This window comes from Epinephelus lanceolatus, chromosome 13, assembly GCF_041903045.1.
Source record: "Epinephelus lanceolatus isolate andai-2023 chromosome 13, ASM4190304v1, whole genome shotgun sequence".
NCBI lineage: Eukaryota > Metazoa > Chordata > Actinopteri > Perciformes > Serranidae > Epinephelus > Epinephelus lanceolatus.
In genome coordinates this window covers 28405652-28427799 of record NC_135746.1, presented here as the reverse complement: position 1 = coordinate 28427799, position 22148 = coordinate 28405652, and the positions used below count along the sequence as shown (strand labels likewise).

General features: G+C 40.5%; 1 protein-coding gene across 1 annotated transcript in view; it reads right to left on the bottom strand.

Annotated features, from left to right (window-relative positions):
• Positions 1 to 349: 349 nt before the first annotated feature.
• Positions 350 to 22148, bottom strand: part of tbc1d32 (TBC1 domain family, member 32) — a 149792-nt gene continuing 127993 nt past the window's right edge. Inside the window, exon 34 of the mRNA XM_078173946.1 lies at positions 350 to 694. Coding sequence (XP_078030072.1) covers positions 641 to 694 — 54 coding nt within the window. The 3' untranslated portion in view covers positions 350 to 640. The remainder of the gene's footprint in view (positions 695 to 22148) is intronic.

Sequence of the window (22148 nt, the reverse complement as noted above, 5' to 3'; positions counted from 1 at the left end):
AACAGCATAAAAGCACCAAGCCAAAAAAAACAACAGAAATATGAGCTCAACCACCAAAAGAAACTGATTCACTATCAGTAAAATGAAAACACTGCACATGAATAGAAGGACAGCAGCACAATTTAGCGGATTATCAGCAAGCAGATGCCAAAACATAAATCATACAACACATCTGAGAGAGCAAAACAACAACAACGACGACAGAGCCCAAACATCCACTCTTAATGTGCATGTTAGTGAAAGCAGCAAACACTTACCTCAGTGAAGTGCTGGTCCTCTGTATCCCAGTGCAGAATACATGCAGTGATCAACTGGGATTAACATAAAACAATCACAGGCCAGCAGGCCCGTTTCACAACCAGCTACAGGCACGGTTGTAAATATAAAAACCTTGAATTAAAACCGTTAAGCCTTACTAAGCCACACATTTATATTACAACCTACATTCCTAATTTCTGCCAACAACAGGCACATACTGAGACACAAACCTAAATTACAACCTGACGGAACGACTATCCTCCACACAGAAGCTCCTACCGGCCATGAAGAAAGCACTGCACAGCCAAGTTAGTAGGAAAATGGGTCTTACCTTTACGAAGTCAGTCTGAAGGCGACGTCTTTCTCCAAACTGTCCTGTCAGTTAGCGCCTCAGACGGTGCTTTATGAACTTCAGCGTAGAAAAGTGTAATTCCACCTGTGTTGAATATGGCTAACGTTAGTTGTAGCAGCACCATGAACGTGCTACAGACATAACTCGACGAATTCCGCTTATTTTTCACCTTCAGCCAGCTCTGCTTTTTTCTTCTTCTTTTTCTTCGTTTTCACTCTCGGTACTTTGATAATATTTCGCTAGGTAACTTTCTATTTAACATTAACTAGCTAGCTAGGTCTATATATTCCCGAACTCTTCCCATATTGTGTCGCATAGCAACAGGTGGATTTAATCCCTGTAGTTGCGCGAGCGCCTAATTAATGAGCAGCCAGTCAGGTGTGTAAAGGATTTAGGCCACGCCCCCTTTCACTGTGTTCATACAGAACTTTGCCTACCTCTTAAAGCCATTAAAAATATAGAGAAATGTAGAGCTAAAAAACTGTATACATATATATTTAGGTCCTTGCCTTTTTTTTAAAATGAGTCTTACCTTATTCCTTTGTGCTCCTTATTTGGTTAATTTGTTATTTTTCCCTTAGTTTTTGTTGCATTTTCCCTTAAAAAATTCCCTCTCTCTCTTGATTTTTAATATAATGGCACCACTGTTGTTCCTTTTTGTATTGGATTGTGTTGTAGCATCATTTCCACCATTGTTACTTACGTAAATCATTTTTTCTGTATCTTTTTCTTGTATTAAAAAGAACAGGCACAGACTCCACTGTAGGCTCTACAAGTCTGAAATTTGTAGCCCACAGTGTTTTATGGACTTGTCAACATTTGACTTCATAAAGTTTAACAGGAAACACGCCTTCAAATTGCTCAGTGGCTCTGAGGCATTTTGTGTAATACATCCAGTTTGAAGCAATCGGTGGTGGAAAGTAACCAAGTACTACCCAAGTACTGAACTTGATAATGAGGTGATTGCATTTTAAATGTTCTGCTATATTGTATTCCAGTGATTTTCAAACTTTTTGTGCCCAAGGTACACCAAAGGGCAAACCAAAATCTCAAGGCTCATCTGTATTTACATCTGTGCACAATAGCTTCTGTAACGTGTGTTATCACTCTTATCACGCATAAGACAATAATAATAAGAAAAAATGAGGCAGGTAGTTTTCATTTTTTCTCTTTTCTTTCGGTGGTAGGGTGTATTCACTGGTGCTTTGTTGTAATTGCTCCATACAGTAGAGCGATCCATTATCCCACTAACACCTTTTTCCTTTTAACTGTTACCATCCCTCACATTGGCTGCTAATCAGGGCTTTTGATGAGTCACACACTTATAATTCCCATGTGCAAATGGCGACAAACAGGTTCCCCATGAAGGTTTTTAAAATTAAATTACATCAAATTACATTTTTTAGCTAAAGTTTGTCTCTTTGTTAATAGATACAGTCAATTAAAAATTTTGTGTAGGCACAGTTGAATATTGCAATAATGATGTGTGTTATCGCAAAATCCCATGGCACACCTGGATTGGCATCACGACACACCAGTGTGCAACTGCACACCATTTGAGAACTGCTCTATTCCACTACTGTTCAAAGGCAAATATTGTACTTTTTATTCCAATATATTTATCTGACATCATAAGCCACTCGCTGGGTATACTTTTCACATAAAAAGTTTGCTTATATTGTGATATAATGCAGTACTGTCAAAATAATCTACCCATTAGTATGTGAAATATCTTAACTTGGCTCCACATTGGCAAACACTGGGATGATTATAACTGATAATTATGGGCCATTCTGCATAATGAGTAGCCCACTTTTAATTGGTAGTATATTTTAATGCTGATGCTTTTTTAAAATCCCTCCTTGAAAATAACTGGACTACATATTGTGAAGGTCCTTCTTTGAATTAAAATATTATCAGCGGTGTCAGTGCTGAGCGGAATTATATGAAAAAACTTGAAATTACTTTGCACACACAGCAAGCATTATTTCTTTTCTAAAGAGCAGACTGCAAGCAACTGCATAATGTGTGAATAGTGTTCTGAATATCAGGAAAAACATTTTCATTTATGCTTTAACAACATAAATAACATCTCAAACAACAAAATGCACCCAAAGACTAGATAATTCTTGCTTAGCATAAACCCTCCTTTAAGAGATAACACACTTGTTTACCCGCTTTCACAGAAAATGTGCTTTTACACAGTCTCTGCCAAATCGTGTTGTTTGTAAGGCACTTAATAGAAACCACATGAACCCAAACAAGGCACGCATATATGTATTTTTCCCTCTCTGGCGTTTAACTTTTAACTGGGTGATGATTTAATTCACTGAGCATTTTACACAAGGACATAAAGGCTTGTCCAAATTTAAATAAAGGTTTGATGTGAGCATTTTCACACACAGATGTTAAACTGTGTCATGATTTTGTTGTAAAGTAATTCACAGTACTTAAGGGCGGCTGTTTAGGATTAGCATAACAATAAAGATACGTTTGTAGTGGTGTAGTTTGAAGGCTGTGGGTTCAGAAACAAAATTACATTTTTGAATTAATGACAATTGTTCAACCATATTGTTTAACAAAAAAAAGTGATAAAACTTTTGTGAGACACAGAATAATCTGGATGTTTTGTCATTACTGTCGCCTGCTGATTGACCTGGCAGCTGTTTACTAATATCATTTCTTTAGTACAAAAAACATGCAGTTACACAAGTTCTCTGTGAAAAAACCTGACCTAATATAAATTGAGATACATCAGAACATAATCAGCCATATACCCAGGGGGTGCATTACTACAAACGGTCATTAAAACACTTGACAGCTACAGGAACAAATTACCTCTTAAATCGCTCTATGGAGCAGTTTGACAGCATCCTCCAACAGCACCCTGTTCAAACAGTTTCTGGCTGATTTGGGTGATTTTTAAGGACGTAAAATAAACAAATAACTTGCAGGAATTATAAAACAGTGATGTACTGTCTCTTATTATTTCCAGTGTTAATTAACAGAAGCTTTAAGTAGGATGACTTGAATGCTGAGTGATATCGAGGATGATTGAAATCTTCAGTAAATGGAGAGAAAATACTGAAGGTTGAAAGAAATTTGTTTTCATTGCCCAATCTGGAAGCAAGCGCTCGCTTGATGAAGTTGACATTTAGCCTGAACACAGAGGTCACTTTACTGCCTTTGTGGAGTGGCATTAAATTAGTTTTAAGATGTTGTGTTCTCAATTTGTCTGGTAATCTATTAGAAAGCAAAAATCTGGACAACAGGGCGTCACTGTGCACTTTAGGAAAAGAAATTTGACTGCTTTTTAAGGTGGACTGAGAATCTGTGTGTTTGCATCTACCCTCCCTCCCAAATAAATCAGATATTAACAAAACAGGAGCTTTTGGGTGAAATCATTTTTATCTTTAGCTATCATCATTTTGTGCTGTCCAAATTTTCCATTTTAGCCCTTATGATGAACCACTCTTGTGACTGCATTGCATCATGGTTTACGAAGACAGCTGTTGGTTGATAAATGGGTATCTTTCCATTCTCTGTGGTGGATATTATTCTGGGGCCTCATTACAGAAAAAGATTGTAACTGCTTGAGTTTGAAAAATGGAAAAATCCTGTCTTCCTATTAAAGATACAACTCCTGAACTCATGACTGTGTCCAATTCTATCTCAGACCTGTAGTCAGCACTCGTCCTGTCATGCCTGTATCTATAGCCCTTTTTAAACAGGAATTGTGCAAATTTGCAGGAAAGCCCAATCAGTCTTCTTTCAGCATTGGCAGTATAAAAACAAAATCAGGGAGTGCGACAAAATGCTGCCTACCTACTTTTGTTTATACAGAATGTGCCTTTTTCGGGACAATGGGGGGCGTGAGCAAGTAACACAACGTGTAGCTCAGCGTGTGACCCTCTTCCTACTAGCTGCTTGCTAATTCCTGCTATCAGCTGTTTCCTGTTTATCCACCGCCAGTGGGTCACACGTGCAGCATCATCAACAGCTCCTCCCACATGTCTTCAACAGCCCCTCCCGTTGTGGAAGGCCGCCTCGGTCTGTTTAAACTAAAAGGGTTCCACCAATATGACTACCCTACGAGGCGGAAAATTTGGCACCTCGAATCAACTCGCCAATCCGGCTCTGTGTGTCTAAACGCTCGCAGCTTGCCAGCAAAACGTCATCACTGATCTAACAACAGCGCTGCTGCAGATTTTGGCAATTATTTTGAATATAGGACAGGGTCGATGCCATTCTTTAACTAACTTAGGGAGAATGTGAGTGCTATATCATAGGCAAATGGACTTGCTTGCGTTTCTTGAAAGTTGCCTACGATGTAGCACTTACGATTACCATGACCTGGATGACTGAGAATCTTCACTGACAACTTAGGGAGAAGTTAGGACAGTTCTGTAACAGCTTAATTCCTCATAATCAAGATAAGTAGGATTTTTTTCCAAATTGCACATGAAACATGTTTCTGTAATACCAAAAATCCTAAACGTCACCCTAAACTGTGATGAGATATGATTTTGGAGTTAGGAAGTTTCTTTTGCACTGTTGCTGAACATCAGTTCATTATGGTAAACCATGAAAGCCAACCCGGTCTCATTCTGAAGTCCTCAAAATCCGGCGCTTGGGCAGTGACTTGAGGCATGATACATGTCCGGTCCTCTGCAGCATCAGGGGGAATCTTGGCGGGCAAGGAAGTTAAGGGATGAAAGTCTGTGTAGAGCAGATGGGAGGGGTGGTGGATGGGTCCAACAAACACCAACTTTCACCCAGGAGAGCGGTGATTGTGTTACTTAAGATTATAAAGCCAAACCCTGTTCTTTTTTCCTAAACCTAACCATGTCCGTTAGTTGTTAGAGAAATAAAAAAGAAGGTCAATTCGCATTGTTGCACTGACGTAGTGCATTTATTTTGAAAGAGACTGTATGTAAAAGGTAAATTTCCTGTGAAAATAGAAGTGTATTTTGAAAGAAGACAATGCATGTAACAGGCAGAACTTGACACGGCATCCCAGAATGTCAACAACCAACACACCCAGGGTACCTTTCACGTTGCATCTGGATGTGGAAAGTCCATGAGCAAACGTCGTTTAGTCACTGTTTCTTCCCTATAAATGTCCAAAGTGGCTGCACTGGAAATAATTCAGAGCAGAGTTGTTCTCTACACTGGACATATGTAATATGAAAATGTATCAAATTTGAATCAGAACATTTTAAATAAAAAAGCTTTTGACCTTGGTACCAGTAGCTGGACAAAGAAAATCTTCACTAAAGCAATGATTAAAGCCTGTGGGTTGCTCTTGCCGAGGACCATAGCCAGATGTGATTAAAAGCTCTTTCAACTGGACCTTGACTTAAGATTTTTTTCCCCTTGTTGAGTTGCAAGATGTTCCCCAGACAGCTCTTCATTGTTCTTTGTCCATATTCAGTTATTTTTCAGCAAAGTTTCGAGCTTAGTCACTCCTTTTTTATTTTACAAACTCATCGTTCATTTGTTGGATTAGCATTTACGCATAATCTTCCTCAGATATTGTTATTAAAAACTATGTGTACCTTTATTTCATTGCTTGTCATGATAGAGATAAGAGAGATAATGAGAAACACCATCTCTGCTGATTCCTTTAAGAGAACAGATTAAGTCCCACAGAGTAAAACGAAAAGTACAGATAAGATCAAATGGTGGCTAACAAAAACAGAAGGAAATATTTTAGTGATAAGTGTGCTCTATTTATATTACCAAGTGGCTAAAAGAGCGAGAGAGAGAGAGATTATTGCAGCCAAGGATGTACAGTAATGAAGAGTTAACCCATCTAAACTCATCTTTTTATATGCAGAAATAACACTTTACATATTTATTCACCCTGACACTAAAAACCAATATCAAACTGAACTTTGCATACAGAGATAGTCTTTGCAAGAGAAAAACATTTGTTTCCAAAGAAGTTATTTTCATGCAGGTGCTTGTCTCCCCTGAATATCACAGAGTGCAGACACTTTTTATTGTTTGTTTTTTAACTTTCACTCTCTTTACTGTCTCAGACTACATGATTGATGGCAGCACCCCCTACGTGTCTGTGTAAATGTAGTTATTCTTTGTCTTTAACAAACCACAGTGGCGGTAGCCTTTTAAAACTGGGACAGAAGAAGCCTCACAACATTACATTTAGGTGGAGATACTCAGGCGTGACATTCTAGCTGTGGACAGATGGTCTTTGGTTCTTGTTGCACTGCAGAGCTATAAAACTAACTTTACTTTCTTTTACTTGCGAAGGATAAACACAAGGCATCATTTCACCATACTCAAGTCAAGCTACTGAAACTGACAAGGCAGAGTTTTGTTTTAACACACTAGCGGCAGTAGCTTAGTCCATAGGGACTTGGGTGGTGCCAGTTGACATCCTGGGCACTGCTGAGGTGCCCCAACCGCTTGGGGCGCCTGACCAAGGCAGCCCCCTCACTCTGACATCTCTCCACTTTGTGCATGTTAGGTCCTGTTTGTGCATGTGTGTGAGTATATAAAAAAAAATTATTCAGTCTTTTGTGAAGTTTCTCTCCGCAATGTGTCTTAGAGGTTAATTATTATGCTCATTCCCAGGTTCATACTTGTATGTGGGGTCTCTACTACAACGTGTTCACCCACTTTAATGCTCTAAAAACACATTGTTTTTTAATACTGCCTGAATATACCTGCATGTTTTTGGTCAGCGTTTACAGGTCTTCCTTATCTGTGCTCTCGGTGTCACTGCACCATCAACGACTGTATTGGCACTGTAGAGGCATATTCTATCTTCATATAGAAAAGTGACATCACAACTTTGTGGAAATGAAGCTCAGTGTATAGTCTAGCAGGATAAATAGGTTCCCATGCACCCGTGTGGTATTTTTTTACCCTGGTGTCTAGTTTAGAATTTTTCTTGTTGCCAAGGTCAATTCATGGCCTGTGAGGTTCGTTTGGCAGCCTTCTTGAATCGATGTCCACACTGATGGTGCACCCAAACGTGCAAATGACAGTTCAATCAGGAAGAATTTATTTATGCTGACTATGGGTGCTCCCTCTCCTACTTAGCCACTCAAACTTTGCCACGATCTCCTTCAGCCATTCATGTTGCTGCTGCCAAACTTTAAATCTGCTCTCCTCTCTGCTCCTGTCAGCTGTCATTTAAGGCGAAATCATCGCGCCCTCCTCAACCCCATTCACCTCGAGTAACCTTATCCAGAGCCCAGGACAAGCTCATCAAAAGCCCACTCCTCTTCACATCCAGATCCTCAGCTCCCTCTTCATCTCATCACCACCACCAGCATCTAGACTCTATAGGAGGGGGGGATCCCTCATCTTCTATGTCTTTACCACCCTCCTGGAATAGATGACATCACAATGGGGTCTAATCACCAAAGACTTCACATTTCTCCTACCTATGTGCACATGTAAATACATTTTCTTTTCTCTCAGAACGAGTCTCTCCTGACTGAAGTCCTGATGGCTCGTTTCAAGACAGTTTCTGAAGACGGACTGTTTGCATTTTTCAGTGGCTTGAGTTTTTCAAGTTGTTCTCATGCACCGTTTGTAAGTTTTACAACTAAAAGCAATGCACTAAAATTAGGAAATATCATACATAATTATGAGTCATTCATGTATAACCCACATATACTGGAAGGCTGCAATCATGTGACCAGTGCGCTGAAGAGAGTAAAGAATAAAGAGGGAAGTGTGCTTATAAGGAGGAAGGTTGGGGTGATGGATGGTTACAAACCACAGGACTTTCCCCAGGAGACTTGAGTCAGCTTTGATTCATTTTAAGTTAGTCTTCACTATGTTTTTTTCCTACACCTAACCACAGTTACTTTTCTAACCTACACCTAAAGATGCCCAAATATGTTTCTTTTTCTAAACCTAACCAAAGTAACTTTATGTTAGATAACTTTACATAAAGTACATAACGTCATTCATGGGGCACTAATTTGTAGGATACCACTGTGTGAGGATACGTAATGTGTTTGGATACTTTCAGAGTGTTCATGTGTCACCTACACTTGGTTTACAATTTAAAAAAGACATGGAAATGTGAGTTTTTACAATATAGGACTTTTAATATCACAGATAACTGTCTAAATACGATCATGCCTGTGTGTGATTGTTTTTTTTACTGGTACCAAGGAAGGTCTTGTTTGTTAGATTTCTTTAAAAGCAGATGTTAATCATATCTTGTATTTTTTTCTAACTTGTTGTAAACTGCCATAAGTATTGAATGCATTGCGCAACTGAAACCAAATTTAGACGACATTTGTAAATGTCTTTATTCAACAATCCTGCAAAGAATTGATGGCATTTCACCAATAGGTGGCAGTGTTTAAAGAACTCTTGAACTAAATACTAATGCATCTTGAAACGTTCTGGATTTTGTTATGATATTTACTGTTTTATTCCGAAGTACTTACCTCTTGTGTCATTGCAGTTTCCTGTGTTTTCCAGCCTTTCATCAACCACACCTGCTGCCACCTACTCACCTGCCCCTATCTTCTCATCCATCCCTGTGTACATATACCCACCAGCTCCTCATGTTTCTGCCAGATTGTCTTTGGTCGTTTGTGTCGTAGCTTTCTAGCACTTTGATTCCCTGGATTTTTCGAACCTTGCCTGTTTTGGATTTAAGGATTTTTTTGCCTACTCCCTGTCTGTTTTATTTGGGTTTTTTTTTGGACTCCTTGTTTGTGTATTATGTTTTTCAACTGAAGTAAAGACTGTGCTTTTTTTTTAACCCTGCTCTGCCTCTTGTATGTTCTCTGCATTTGAGTCTGAATTTTCACCACAGATATTACACATCTGACCAATCTTAAATTTTGCACAATTTATTTTGTACAAAGTCAGGATATAGACACTATTAAAAAATCCCTAATTGTCAGTCACATGTCTATTTTGATGCAGATCTAGATCTAGAATTAAAAAATCATTTAAAACATCTACCACTTGTCCTCTACCCTTTTCATGTTTGCGATTTCTCTGCACAATCCCGTCATTCGCATGTTCTATTTGTTGCAGACGTCGTGTTCCCTGTGTGGCAGTCAAACATATCAAGCAGCTGTAGCCATTTCAAAGCCTTCGTGCATGTTGTGATTGCTGGCAGTATGATCACAGCGTGGCATGTCACTCCAGCTTAGGTGGCTCGCAGGGAGCCCAGGTCGCTGTGTAGCTGGACGGCCTCATCCCTGACTCATTCCTCTGCTGAGTGCACAGCAAGGTTATGTCATTCCAGCAGGCATGCACAGTGTGGAGGAACGGCTTCTGCCAGGCTGCATCACAGCCGCGCAGCTCCTGTTTGGATGAACACAGTTTATGCTCTCTATGCTCTCTCCCTCTCTCTCTCTCTCTCTCTCTCTCTCTCACAACAAAGTTATTTTCACATCAGTGTGAGGCTGTCAGCAAGGCCATAGTCACCTCGCTCTCAACTTACCGCACTGTAAATGAGAGCACTCACAGCTAGTTTGATTCGAAATTACATACCAAGCAGTCAGGGCATTTGCTCATGTCAAACATCTTCATAGCAGGTGCAAAACAAGGTGAAAGTAAAAGATGTGGGGCTCTATGTGCTCACTGTTAGTGCACTTCAATAGCTTTCACTCTAACATACAAGTTTTGTGCACGTATGTTGTTCATCTTGTCAACTGGTGTTCACTAGAATTTTCTGCTCTTTTCAATACTTTGACTTTAATTGATATTTTAACATAGTGCTCATACTTTAACTAACACTTTTTCTATTTTCAGCCTCCTCTTTGAATCAGTGTTTAACCTTCATTCACTAGTTGTATTTCAGCCTCCACTTCAACTGGTATTTCAAATGTTTCAAATGCTAATTTTCAGCAGTGAGCACATGCAAATTTTATTATTCTAGTTGCATTAATGAGCCTTTTTTACTATTATGTTCATCTGGCTTTTGATGATTTTATGAACAATGGATCTCCGACTCGTCTCATCTTGTGTGAATGTTTATGATGCTTTGACTTAAGCCTGAGGCTAAAATTTGAAAGCTGTTAAAATACAGCGTGTCATTTCGCTGTTTCTGTATTCTGGGTTTCAGGAAATAAGATTTAAATGCCACAGAAATTACCTTTGCTTAAAGTGGCAACCTGCTGTTTTTGACATTAGGTCCTTTTTGTTTCAAACAGCCAGGGGAAAGATACTTTATCTGTTAAGTTATGACCAGAGAGGAAGATAAAAGGAGCTGAAATAATAAGCTTCACATAAACCAGCCAGGATACAGAAATGGATTAGCTTCACACATGGTCCTGTTATTATATGGCTGCAAAAAAGAAACTTCACAGCAAATCATAACATTTGATACTGACATTTTTTTAAAAGCATTCAAATTTGTGTTCTTTTATAGCTAATTTATTAATGTTGTTTGTTAACTAAGTTGTGGGGGGCAACATCGGAACCTTAAGAGCGCCGAATGTGCTAGGTCCAACACTGATCAAGATGCTGATTAAACGGCATGATAACTTCTAGGGGTGCCCCCTAATGGTTAGCCAAACGCTAGCCGACCAGAAAGGTCATTAGTCTGCAAGATTTCATTGGTTGCTTAATCACAGAAAAAAACAAACACATGTGAAACTCTATTAGGAGCTGCGCCTTGTGACGATAAATCAAAACCTATATGACTGGAGCTTGTGGGAATTTAATTTGAAAGGACAGATACAGGAAGAGGCCACGCTCAGCAGTCAGACAGGAGTCACGTTAACTTCCAAGGATGGTACTTGCTGTTATTCCACAGGCTAGTTAATAACATGACGTATCATCTGAAACATGTAAGTAGCTACATGCCCATTAGCCACTTAGCACAATCATTACTGCTTTGCCCACAGCGTCATTAACAGGCGGCTCACTCAGTGTGTGACGTGCACTTGTAGATAAAATATAGGCCTATATTAATGAAGGTTCATTAGTACGGTTTTGTATTTCTCTGTTATGTAGCACAGTGTTAACAATGTTACTGATACTATTCTTTCTCACACCTTCAACTCAAACCATTGTGTTGCCCTGCCCAAAATATATAATTAAATAATCAAATTAATATCATAAACATGCGGGTGACTAGTCGACTAATGGTCCTAAATGACGACTATTGGTCGACTACGAAAATTCTCAGTCAGGGGCAGCCCTTACTACTACACAGGTATGTGTAAGGCTGTTCACAATAAAAGGCCAGTCTAAAATGAGAAGTGTAAAGTGCTCAATAACACAGATTTGAACGATTTGCAACCATAGTTTTGAGAAAAACAAGACTTGTGGGCACTGTCTGGAGCAAAACCAAAAGTGCTGCCTTTATATTTTTGCTCAGTGTACTTTCACCTCTCAGTCTGACTGTGACACAGTGCTAGCGCCCATGAAATCATTCACTCCCAGCTTATTATCTAACCAGTTGTTCTCTACTTTTGCCAGTGTTTATCAAGCTGATTCGTCTACAGGAAATGAAATGACTTCGTATTTTGTAGCTACTCATTAGCTGTATTGTTCATTAAATTACTGGACCTGATGTCATAGTCATTTTTCTCAACAGTGCAAAACAAATCCATTCACAGCTTGATTCATAGTTGTAATGACTGTTTAGTACATCAGCACTTCAGCAGCCTGGCGATAACAAAGGTCATTATCAATGCAGGACTGCTGTGTTATATCGCACTATGTTATTCAGGTGTTTGTATGATTGCGTCCACCTCCTGGATCACCGTAAAGGACAGGAAATACAAAACTGTCTGTCAGCCCCTCACTTTGCTACCAAGGTGAATGCATTCATACTAAAGTCAAAAGGGAAAAAACTAATTCATTTCTTCCTACAGAATGTTCCAAAACAAAATCACATTGAAGCAACACACTTACAGAGCTTCTTATTTTTCAGGCTTGACAACCACAATTACAATTCCCCATTGTTATTCTCACCCATTACCCTTGGAAACTGAAAGGCATTGAAAAGCTTGACACATGGTGAAGGCGCAGAAGCGAGCCAGTCTCTCTCTCTCCCTCAAAAAAAAAAAAAAAAAAAAAAGCCCTGAACGGTACCTGGAAAGTCAGCAGCTGTGCCACGCACTACTGTGTTGAAAGCTTGATGAAAACAGTGCTGCACTTGACTTCCAATCTACCACACTTGGGAAGGGGTGTAGATTTTGAATGAGCTTGATATCCACTGAATGAGAAATAAATGCCTCTCTTAAGTACCTGTCAGCAATGCGAGCAGCAGCTGTGTTACGCTTCACTCAAAGCTTTTTAAAGCATCTTTGGCTGAATACGAGGGATGTGGAGGTTATTGAATAAGCTCATAAAAAAGTAAATGCTCACATAAATACACAACAGATTACACTTTCATTTGACATTTTAGACACTTAGCTGACACGTTTTTAATCTCGAGGAATTTAAAGCAGTAGAATAACCTTCAATTGCTACATCGCCCACAAATAAAACCCAAAATCAGGAAGTAATGAGGATTCATTGACTTTAAAATACACATAGATTGCATACACATGGCACCTGTTTAATGAAACTAAATTATCATCTCATCAGAAAAACAGCCATCAAATGCAACATTTTCTAGTGATAAAAACTTTAATCAAAACTTTTGATCAAAGTCAGTTCACAAAATTGGGCTTTTTCCTGCATCCGCATCAAGCTGTTTATAAGGCTAAGTACATGTGAGTCATTTAACTAAAAGTCTACAACTATGCTCGCTCCCTCGAGCGCAGCAGGGCTTTGAGCTAAATGCTAATGTCAGCATGCTAACCACAGCCACAAATTTAACATGCTGCCAAAGCCAATACTAATATCCCGATGTTCAGCAGGTATAATGCTTACCATGTTTACCTTAGTCTGTGCTAACATTGCTCATTAGATTAAACACAAAGTAGATTTGAGGCTTTTGGAAACAGAATTAATTTTACAATTTGGTCACGAAAGAAAGTTTTAAAAAAGTTACATTTTGACTGGATGATGGTGAAAGATGAGGGGGTAGTTCAATCAGGAGAGACAGTGGAATGAAGTAGAGATAATATTTAATACAGAATATTAGTGTACAGATTAACAGATGATTTGTGTTGATTAAGATTTAATAGAAGTGCTTGGACACCAGAGGGAGATGTTTTGTGACTGAGGGACATCTGAGTGGCAGCAGGATAAATCCCCCCATGGAGTCCAGGCACTGGTGGTGGTGGTGATGGTGGCTGATGACTTTGAGGATGATGGCTAATGAGGCATGTGAGGCTGATGAATCTGTAAAGACTACACGGTGATGGGGAGGTGGAGGGCGTGCACCGTGGCAGCAAGACAGAACTACGGCAGAGAAAGAACCATATTTAGGAGCAGTAAGATGATAGGCTGACAGAGAAGGTGTGTCGCTGTGCTATTGGTTGATTGTGAATCAGGTGATGACTCAATTGACCGACCCAGACAATGACACCTAGAGATAGTGAGTGAGCATACGTGGGTGAGAAAGAAACTTAAGCCTGAGAATAAAAATGATTGTCTCCCTGACTGAACTTTTGCTAGAGGGTCATTTGACAAAAAGCACTCAAGGTACACTTACAGTACGAGCAAACCAAAGCTCAACAACAGTATAAAACCATCTTTCAGTCACCATCATTTTGTAACTGGACCCTGATTATTTTTCAGTGAGGAGGGACAAACACAGGGGCTGAAAAATGAAGCCAGGAGAAGTACCAAAAACTGCAGTTCCCTGAATGGCCACTTGGGGCTGGCTCACAAAAGCGAGTCAGCCCCAAATTAAATGCCCAGTTTTACAGCAGAAATAAACATGTTTACAGCCTCGTACTTTTTTATTTTTGTCTCTATAGTAGAATTAAACATTAATGAAAACTGTACAGGTAGTGAATTTTTATGGAACTCACTTGTTTACATATGTAAGGTTTAAAGTTATGCATAATTAGGCACGATGCGGCTTTGAGTGACAGGCTGTCTGCGAGGCGTTGCCTTGGGCTCTCAGTCAGATCTACCCCTCGCTTCTCCACAGCCTAATTCACGCTCTCGTTCAAATAAGGTTATCTTGGGTCACCTCTGTCTCCAGAAATTCAAGATGGCGACAGCCAAAATGCCAAATTTGCGGCTTTAAAACAGGAGACAACAACATATACAACAACTATGGAGACTGACTGGTGTCTGGAGCCAGCCTCAAGTGGTCATTAGAAGAACTGCAGTTTTTATTACTTCGTGTTGACTTCTTCTCTTTTTTTTAGCCTTAGAGGTTGCTCCTTGGTCCAAACACAACATACTCAGGCTTAAGTGATTATGACCCTTGTCCAAAAGCTTAATCAAACATTAATCATGGCAGTATGAAATCAAAAAACAGCGACAGTGGTGTCAAATCAGAAAACACGTATATGTGTCTTTTGCACTGGCAATCACAAAGGATGTATTCCACTGTGTTATTTAGAGGACTTGTCAGCACACACAACACACAAGCAAAAAAAAAAAAAAAAAAGAAAGAAAAGAAAGCCCTTGCCCTTCCAACAAAGGCACAGCCACGTATTTACTGATTCAGGGAGAGCTGATAACAAGCAACACGTCCACTTTTTGCCAATACAGCGACCTATACGGACACAGTGACCCAAGCCTCCAATCTTATTCGAACTACCTCTATATGTTCAAAGTGTGGAGACCCCCTTTATCAGATGACACATTCCTTACAGTGCAGTGCTGACACAGCACCCACTGATAATACAGCGTAATTTGTGTGTCATCTTCTTTGTGCCGAGTACCTGTTTTCCTCATGCTGCATTAAAATGCCTCCGTACCTGTCCTCCCTTCGCCATCCTCTTCCTCCCATCTCATCTTCTAATCCTCTTTTCACCACAGCTCTATTCTCCTCTCCTCCGTCTCTCTCCCTCCATATTTTACATACATTTCCTGACCCTCTCCTCCTCCTCCTCCTCCTCCTCCTCCTCCTCCACTGCCTCATTAGTATTCATGACAGTATGGCCTATCTATCCAAGTGAAATGCTGTTGCATTTAGAAATGTTGCAGCGCCTCAGCCATCACCTTCCCGGCTAATTTCGGATCATCATGATGAAAAATCACCAAGGCTTCCCTGGAGCCTCTGTGTGTGCATGTGTCCGTGTGTGTGAGCGTGTGTGTGTGTGTGTTAAGGAGGAAGTGTCTGTGTTAGGGGGTTTATGGGGATTAAAGCAGGATGTCGGATATTAAATGGGGCCTGCAACCTCACCTAACGTCATCGCATGCAAGACTGCATCTACAAACACGGTATAGGATGCTGAGTTTAAGTGTGTGTGTGTGTGTGTGTGTGTTGGAGAGTTATTGTCTGTTTTGTCTCTAGGGGGTCATTGTGATCAATGAAGACCTGCCCTCTTCTTTTTTTGCCCTTTTGAATGGCTTTCAACTGGGGCAGCAGCACAAAGAGCCAAACAGCAGTTTATCCTCCTCATTTATCTTTCACAGCATCTTGTTCTGCTTCCCACAAGGCCAGGTGTAGGTACGTGTGTGTCTGTGTGTGTGTTTGTGAGCAAAGGACAGTATTTATTTTTTCACTCCGCTCTGAGATAGATAGGTCATAAGTCAGTGTGACTTTTTCTTTGTTTTCATGAATGATTCAGCCGGCTGACAAACTAATAAACTACCACCGTCTTGGAGAGCGAAGCGAACCAACAGCAGCAGCGGTGTCAGAGAGGTCCACCTGAGTACCTCTTCAATACTTTATGTTCTTTGTTCCCGACTTCACTTTGAAAGAAACACTGGAGAGATTGATAGGAGGATACAAAGGTTTGTTTTCGACGACTAATACGACTGGTTGTGAATCATACCGAAGGCAGGTCTGGTGGTTCAGCCGGTGTAAGTCTGAATATCTGCAAGTCATCTCAAAATGTCTCCAATCTGAAATTCAACAAGCTCCTGTGCACAAACAGAGCTGACATTTTGATTTATACAGTCAGCTTGCTGTCTTCTAAATGAGTTTGTTTTCTTGGCATGAATGCATCAGAAATAATTTAATTGAGGCGGGACTGTTTATCCTATTCTGATACAGCGTGTCCTTTTGTGAGGGCATGGTACTGGCTGTATGGCTAAGATCCATTAAACAGATCTGCAACACTCCCCGTTTGATTCCAGCTGGAAAGATAAAGGAGTCTAGCCCTTTCATGCATAGTGGTCACTGCAGTCAACAGCTATTTAAAAGCCATTTTCTTGTATATGCATGAGTTTTTATGCTATAGCTGCACATAAGCCACTAGGGCGTCATGCCATACACTGCCACCCACGGGCAAGTCATTGTAAGTGCAACACAAACCTCTCAAAACCAAGTTGGTCAATGGAGTGCAGGACATGTTGTGCAGCTCAGGAATATCTTGCCAGTCCGTCTATAGCAGGAGACCCCTGAGTAAAAACCTAAGGAGAAATACAGTAGTATTGATTTTATGTAGGAGGGAAATTACAATTAATCATCTGTCCGTTAAACTGAACATCATGCATCCAGCAGGAGGATGGAGGAGATAGAGAGGGAGGAGGTTAAGGAGTCAGGAGTAAAGTTCAGCACTTTTGCATTGCATTGAACAGAATTAGAATAAATGAATATTTGTAAACACACTTAACAGCATTAGAAATATATATTTTTTATGTCACATACAATTTTATTCATTGGTTTAGATTTTTTCAGTTGAAAACTTAAACCCATGCTGTCCACCAGAGTGGACATGTGTAAAAGTCCTTGAAAAATGCCTAAACAGGAATAAAAAACCCTTTGGAAAAAAGAAACTTGAGGTAATCATAATTCATGCATCTCAGGTCATTCCAAGACCAAAAGCCGTAACAGAATAGACTCCATTTTCCAGCTTGAGTATGCACAGGTGGCACCTTTAAGCATAGACAGTTACTGGATCTACTTCTATGTACAAATACACACTTAGAGCATATGTACATGGGTAACCTGCTTGAAATGGCCTTATACACTTAAATATACCAGTGCTTCATCCTTGGCAGTGCATGTAAAGACCATCCAACCAGTGATGAGCCCTGTAGCCTGAAACTGGTCAGTGCTGTCTAGTGGATGAACTCTGTAACATAGACACTTTGTCTGATTTACTTCAAGCATACGTATCTTTGACGTATCTATCTTTTATATTTGTTTCCTGTCATTTGAAAATAGTCTTTCATTTTTTAGATGTACAAGAGGTAAACACAATGATGTCAGTGTCTGTGCAACCTTATGCAATCCAGTACAATATCCCGTCAACATATCAACCATACCAACTCTCAGTGAAAATGTTGTTGCAGCCAAGGACACGTCAATTTTTCTCCTTGTGGTGATAAAAAACCAGAATAAGGACAAAATGGACTGAACAATATTACAGCCCATAAGTACTGAAGTCCAACACAGCAATACAAATAAATGCATCATAAATGTATATTTCTTATTTGTACATACATGAATGTGCATAAAATCTAGATAGTAAAGAAAAACAGAAAGGTGTCAGGAGAGGTCAAAAAGCCACAGATCCAAAAAAAAGAACTTCAGTAACATCATTCAGAAAAATACAATAAAAGATAAATGGCAACACATGGATCATAAACGCAATCAAAAACAAAAGAAAGTAACAATCAATCCTTTATTGAAGTTTCTTAAATATTCAGTTATCAATTTTTGTTACTTGCAACTGTCTGAATAATTTCCAGTAACTGTCCAGTACAATAGACTTCAGTACATTCAGTAATGCAGACCCTGATAAAGTTTAGTCAAGCCTTCGCCCATCACATGCACATTTACATGCCCAAGTGACCTGAACTCTGGCGTTATTTTTAATAATCAATGGGTGACATTCAGAAATGACCTCATCAAGGGAGCGAGAGGTGTTGGATTATCCGCCACCTTCCCCTGACATGACCGCTGCCGACGAGCAACACAGATCCCTCTCTTCTCTTTCCCCTCTGTTCCAGATCTGTGTGTGTCTGTGTGTGTATGTGTGTGTGTGTGTGTGTGTGGGCTCCTCTGGTCTCCAGAGTGGTGACATTCAGAGACATTGGAAGGCGAGCCCAGCCGTGCCATGCCAAGCTAACACCCTGACATTGTCCTGACATTTCCCTCCTGCTGGCTCCCTCTCGTCTGCCCACTTAGCCTCTGTGTGCTGTGTGTGTGTGTGTGTGTGTGTGTGTGTGTGTGTGTGTGTGTGTTTGTGAGATTTCAAACTCACTGTCAGCCTTCCAGATTCAAAGAAAAGGGCTCGGCAGTGCACTAATGGCTTTGGGTCTGGGAAGGCAGAGCATAAAGTCATTTGCTGCTGTGGGGATGTGTGTATGTACAACTTATATACATGTTTAGGGTATTTGTGTGTGTGTGTGTGTGTGTGTGTGTGTGTGTGTGTGTGTGTTTGTGTTCACTACAGCAGCACCATGTATAATTGCTTTAGAGGGCAAAATAACGGATATTTTTTAAAGCTGCAGACTGAACACTGAGGCTCTTGTTCGAACATATTAAAGATCAGAAGGGAAATGTTGAAATGAACATATAAAACATTCACATACAGCCTAAAGCATGTAGTTAACATATTACTGCACTATTCATTTATAAATCAAAACCAATGTAAAGATCTTTAAGAAAAACAAGTCATGTATAATCACAGTTTAAGTCAAGCAGTTTTAAAGGCTGGTGGCAGCATTCCCTCATGTTTTATATTTCATGGCAAAAAAAGCCCTAATCATGCCTACTCATGTGAGATCTCATCAAGATGTCCTGTTCAAATCAGCCCAGGTTAATGTATTCAAATAAACAATCAGTGTAGTGTCATTTAGTCCTCAAAATAAATACATGTAATCAACCAACCTTCTTCACATACATACATTTTATCATTTCAGTGTCTTTGATTCAGTAATGCAGCTCAGTTTTGTAGCTTTTTAACAGCAGCAAGATTCAGTGTGAATATACGCCCCATGGATTCTACAACCACAGAGACTTACAGTTGCATCTGCTAAAGGGTCACACCTTAAAGGGATAGCGCACCCAAAAATGAAAATTCAGCCATTATCTACTCACCCAAATGCCGACGGAGGCCCTGGTGAAATTTTAGAGTGCTCACATCCCTTGTGGAGATCGGCGGGGGGAGCAGCTAGCACACCTAATGGCAGATGGCGCCCTAGACTAACGCCCAAGAACACAAAATTGAAACCACAAAGTATCTCCAACATGCTCATCCGTAGTGATCCAAGTGTGCTGCAGCCCCGGCATAAAAAGTTGTTTAGAAAAACGTCATATGAACTCTGTTTTCAGCCTCACTGTAGCCTGTAGCTCTGACTGCTTCTCTGTGCTCCGCGCTCACGTGTGCGCACTCAGGGTGATCGGTGATGCACGGTCTCTGAAGAGCAGCAGTCTCGTCAGTACTGATGTCCAGATTCTCAAGTACAGGCATCGCCAATTCCCAGTCTGAGCAGCAAAGACTTTCCTCATCCGTTGGCATTGCTTTGCATTTGAAACAACTACATCACCAGGTTTCCAGTGCTCGACTCCGGTATTCTGCGGCTGGCTGAGGCTCATGAGCTGCGGCGGCTGCTTCATCCGGGAGCCTGAGTTCCATCCGTATACTCGGGCTCAAACAAACAAACAAACAAACAAATGCTGTTCCTCCTCAATTTCAAAGTCTTCAGACATGTTGGGCTGTCCTTTGCTAAAAGACCGTAGTGCAAATTATCTGTTCGCTACTGTGGTTGCTGCTGTCTCTCCCTGCGGTGCACCTGTCACGTGATGTAAACACGAGTGAGCAAAGCTCATGCTTCGCTGGTCTTGCGCAGGTGCACACACATGAGAGCGGAGCACAGAGAAGCAGTCAGAGCTACAGGCTACAGTGAGGCTGAAAACAGAGTTCAAATGACGTTTTTCGAAACAACTTTTTATGTCGGGGCTGCAGCACACTTGGAGATACTTTGTGGTTTCAATTTTGTGTTCTTGGACGTTAGTCTAGGGCGCCATCTGCCATTAGGTGTGCTAGCCGCTCCCCCCGCCGATCTCCGCAAGGGATGTGAGCACTCTAAATCTTCACCAGGGCCTCCGTCGGCATTTGGGTGAGTAGATAATGGCTGAATTTTCATTTTTGGGTGCGCTATCCCTTTAAATTGCATTAACAACATTAACTAGAACGCATTGAAAAAGACTGTGGACTGCATTGTGGAGTCAGACTTTTAAACTGTTTTTCACTGTTTTTGTCTCCAGGATTTTTTGGGCATGCCTGAAATCATGACTCTATGACGCACTGGAGCCATCCTTAACATAAACCCTCCTCCACTATATAAAACTAATCTAGAATGCAAAACATCAGCATTGTCTCATTCATCCGGTGTGTGAGCGGTAAGTTTGCCACATTCCACAAGCTCTCTTAGCTCTTTTAGTCTAATAATTACATGAATAAACAACTGTTAAATCTATCGACCCGTCTTGGCTACCAGACCCATGCTTCATGCTAACAAGAGTCAGTCACAGTGGTTCATTCTTCGGCTCCAGGGGTGTGTGCGCTTTTCTACTAGGTTAGCTGCTGAACGAGTCTGTCGTGTTGCAGCAGCTCATTCTTTGGCTGAACATCTTCAGTGGACACAGCCCCTGTAGCTCAGCGCAGAGAACGCTGCTCATTTTTTCACAATTTTGAAACCAAGTTTTATATACTTGGCCATTTTTTTAATCATGTAACTTTAGCTGAGTGGTTAGTGATGCTTTTTTCTGCGGTGTGACAAACTCATAACACGTATTTACTTTTGCTTTACTAGGAATTTAAGTGATTTCCTTCACCTTTTGCTCCAGTACTTAAATTTCTCTCTCTCAGGTTATATACAAAAATGATGGTCTTCTTACTTCCACTTTGCCAACTAATTTAAGGACACAGCACACTGTATTTCACTTGATTTGTTTTTGTCTTTCCCTCACCAATCTGTAGCAGTTGGCAGGAGCATTGAATTAAATTTTTTTGTTATTTTGTAAATGTCCAGACTTAGATTTTTTCTAAGTCTTTCTTTTGTTTTTGCACTGCTAATAATAAGTGGTGAAGACAGTTTTCCATTTTCCATGTCGCACTTACCTTAGAAAAAGATGCAACACAGGAAAGGAGCAACAAATAGGAACAGTTAAACCAAAGTTGAAAGGACTTCTGACAGACCACAAACATGACATGTTAAGGAGGGGCTTCACATTGAAATGTATTAAATGGGACCTATAATGCGTGTCTATATTTTGTGTCTTATATACAGTGTTACAATGAAGGATGTTAGTATTAAATGTGGCCAACGTTCTGCCAGGAAACAAAGTTAGCCGTCCACGCAGTCGAGGCAGCTGTGGGAAATGACTTTGGCCACTGAGGAGTGTGAGCGGTCATGGCCAACAGTCTTGCAGAGATACTGAGTCTCAAGACCTGACTTGGTGGTCCTGCACTCTGTGGACCGTTACACTTTGCAGAACTCTGTGTGCCGTGGGGAGATGATGTGGTAGATGGCAGGAAGAAGCTTAGACACACTGAGCTGGCAGCCAAGGTTGGAGAGACTCGGTAAGCCCTGAACA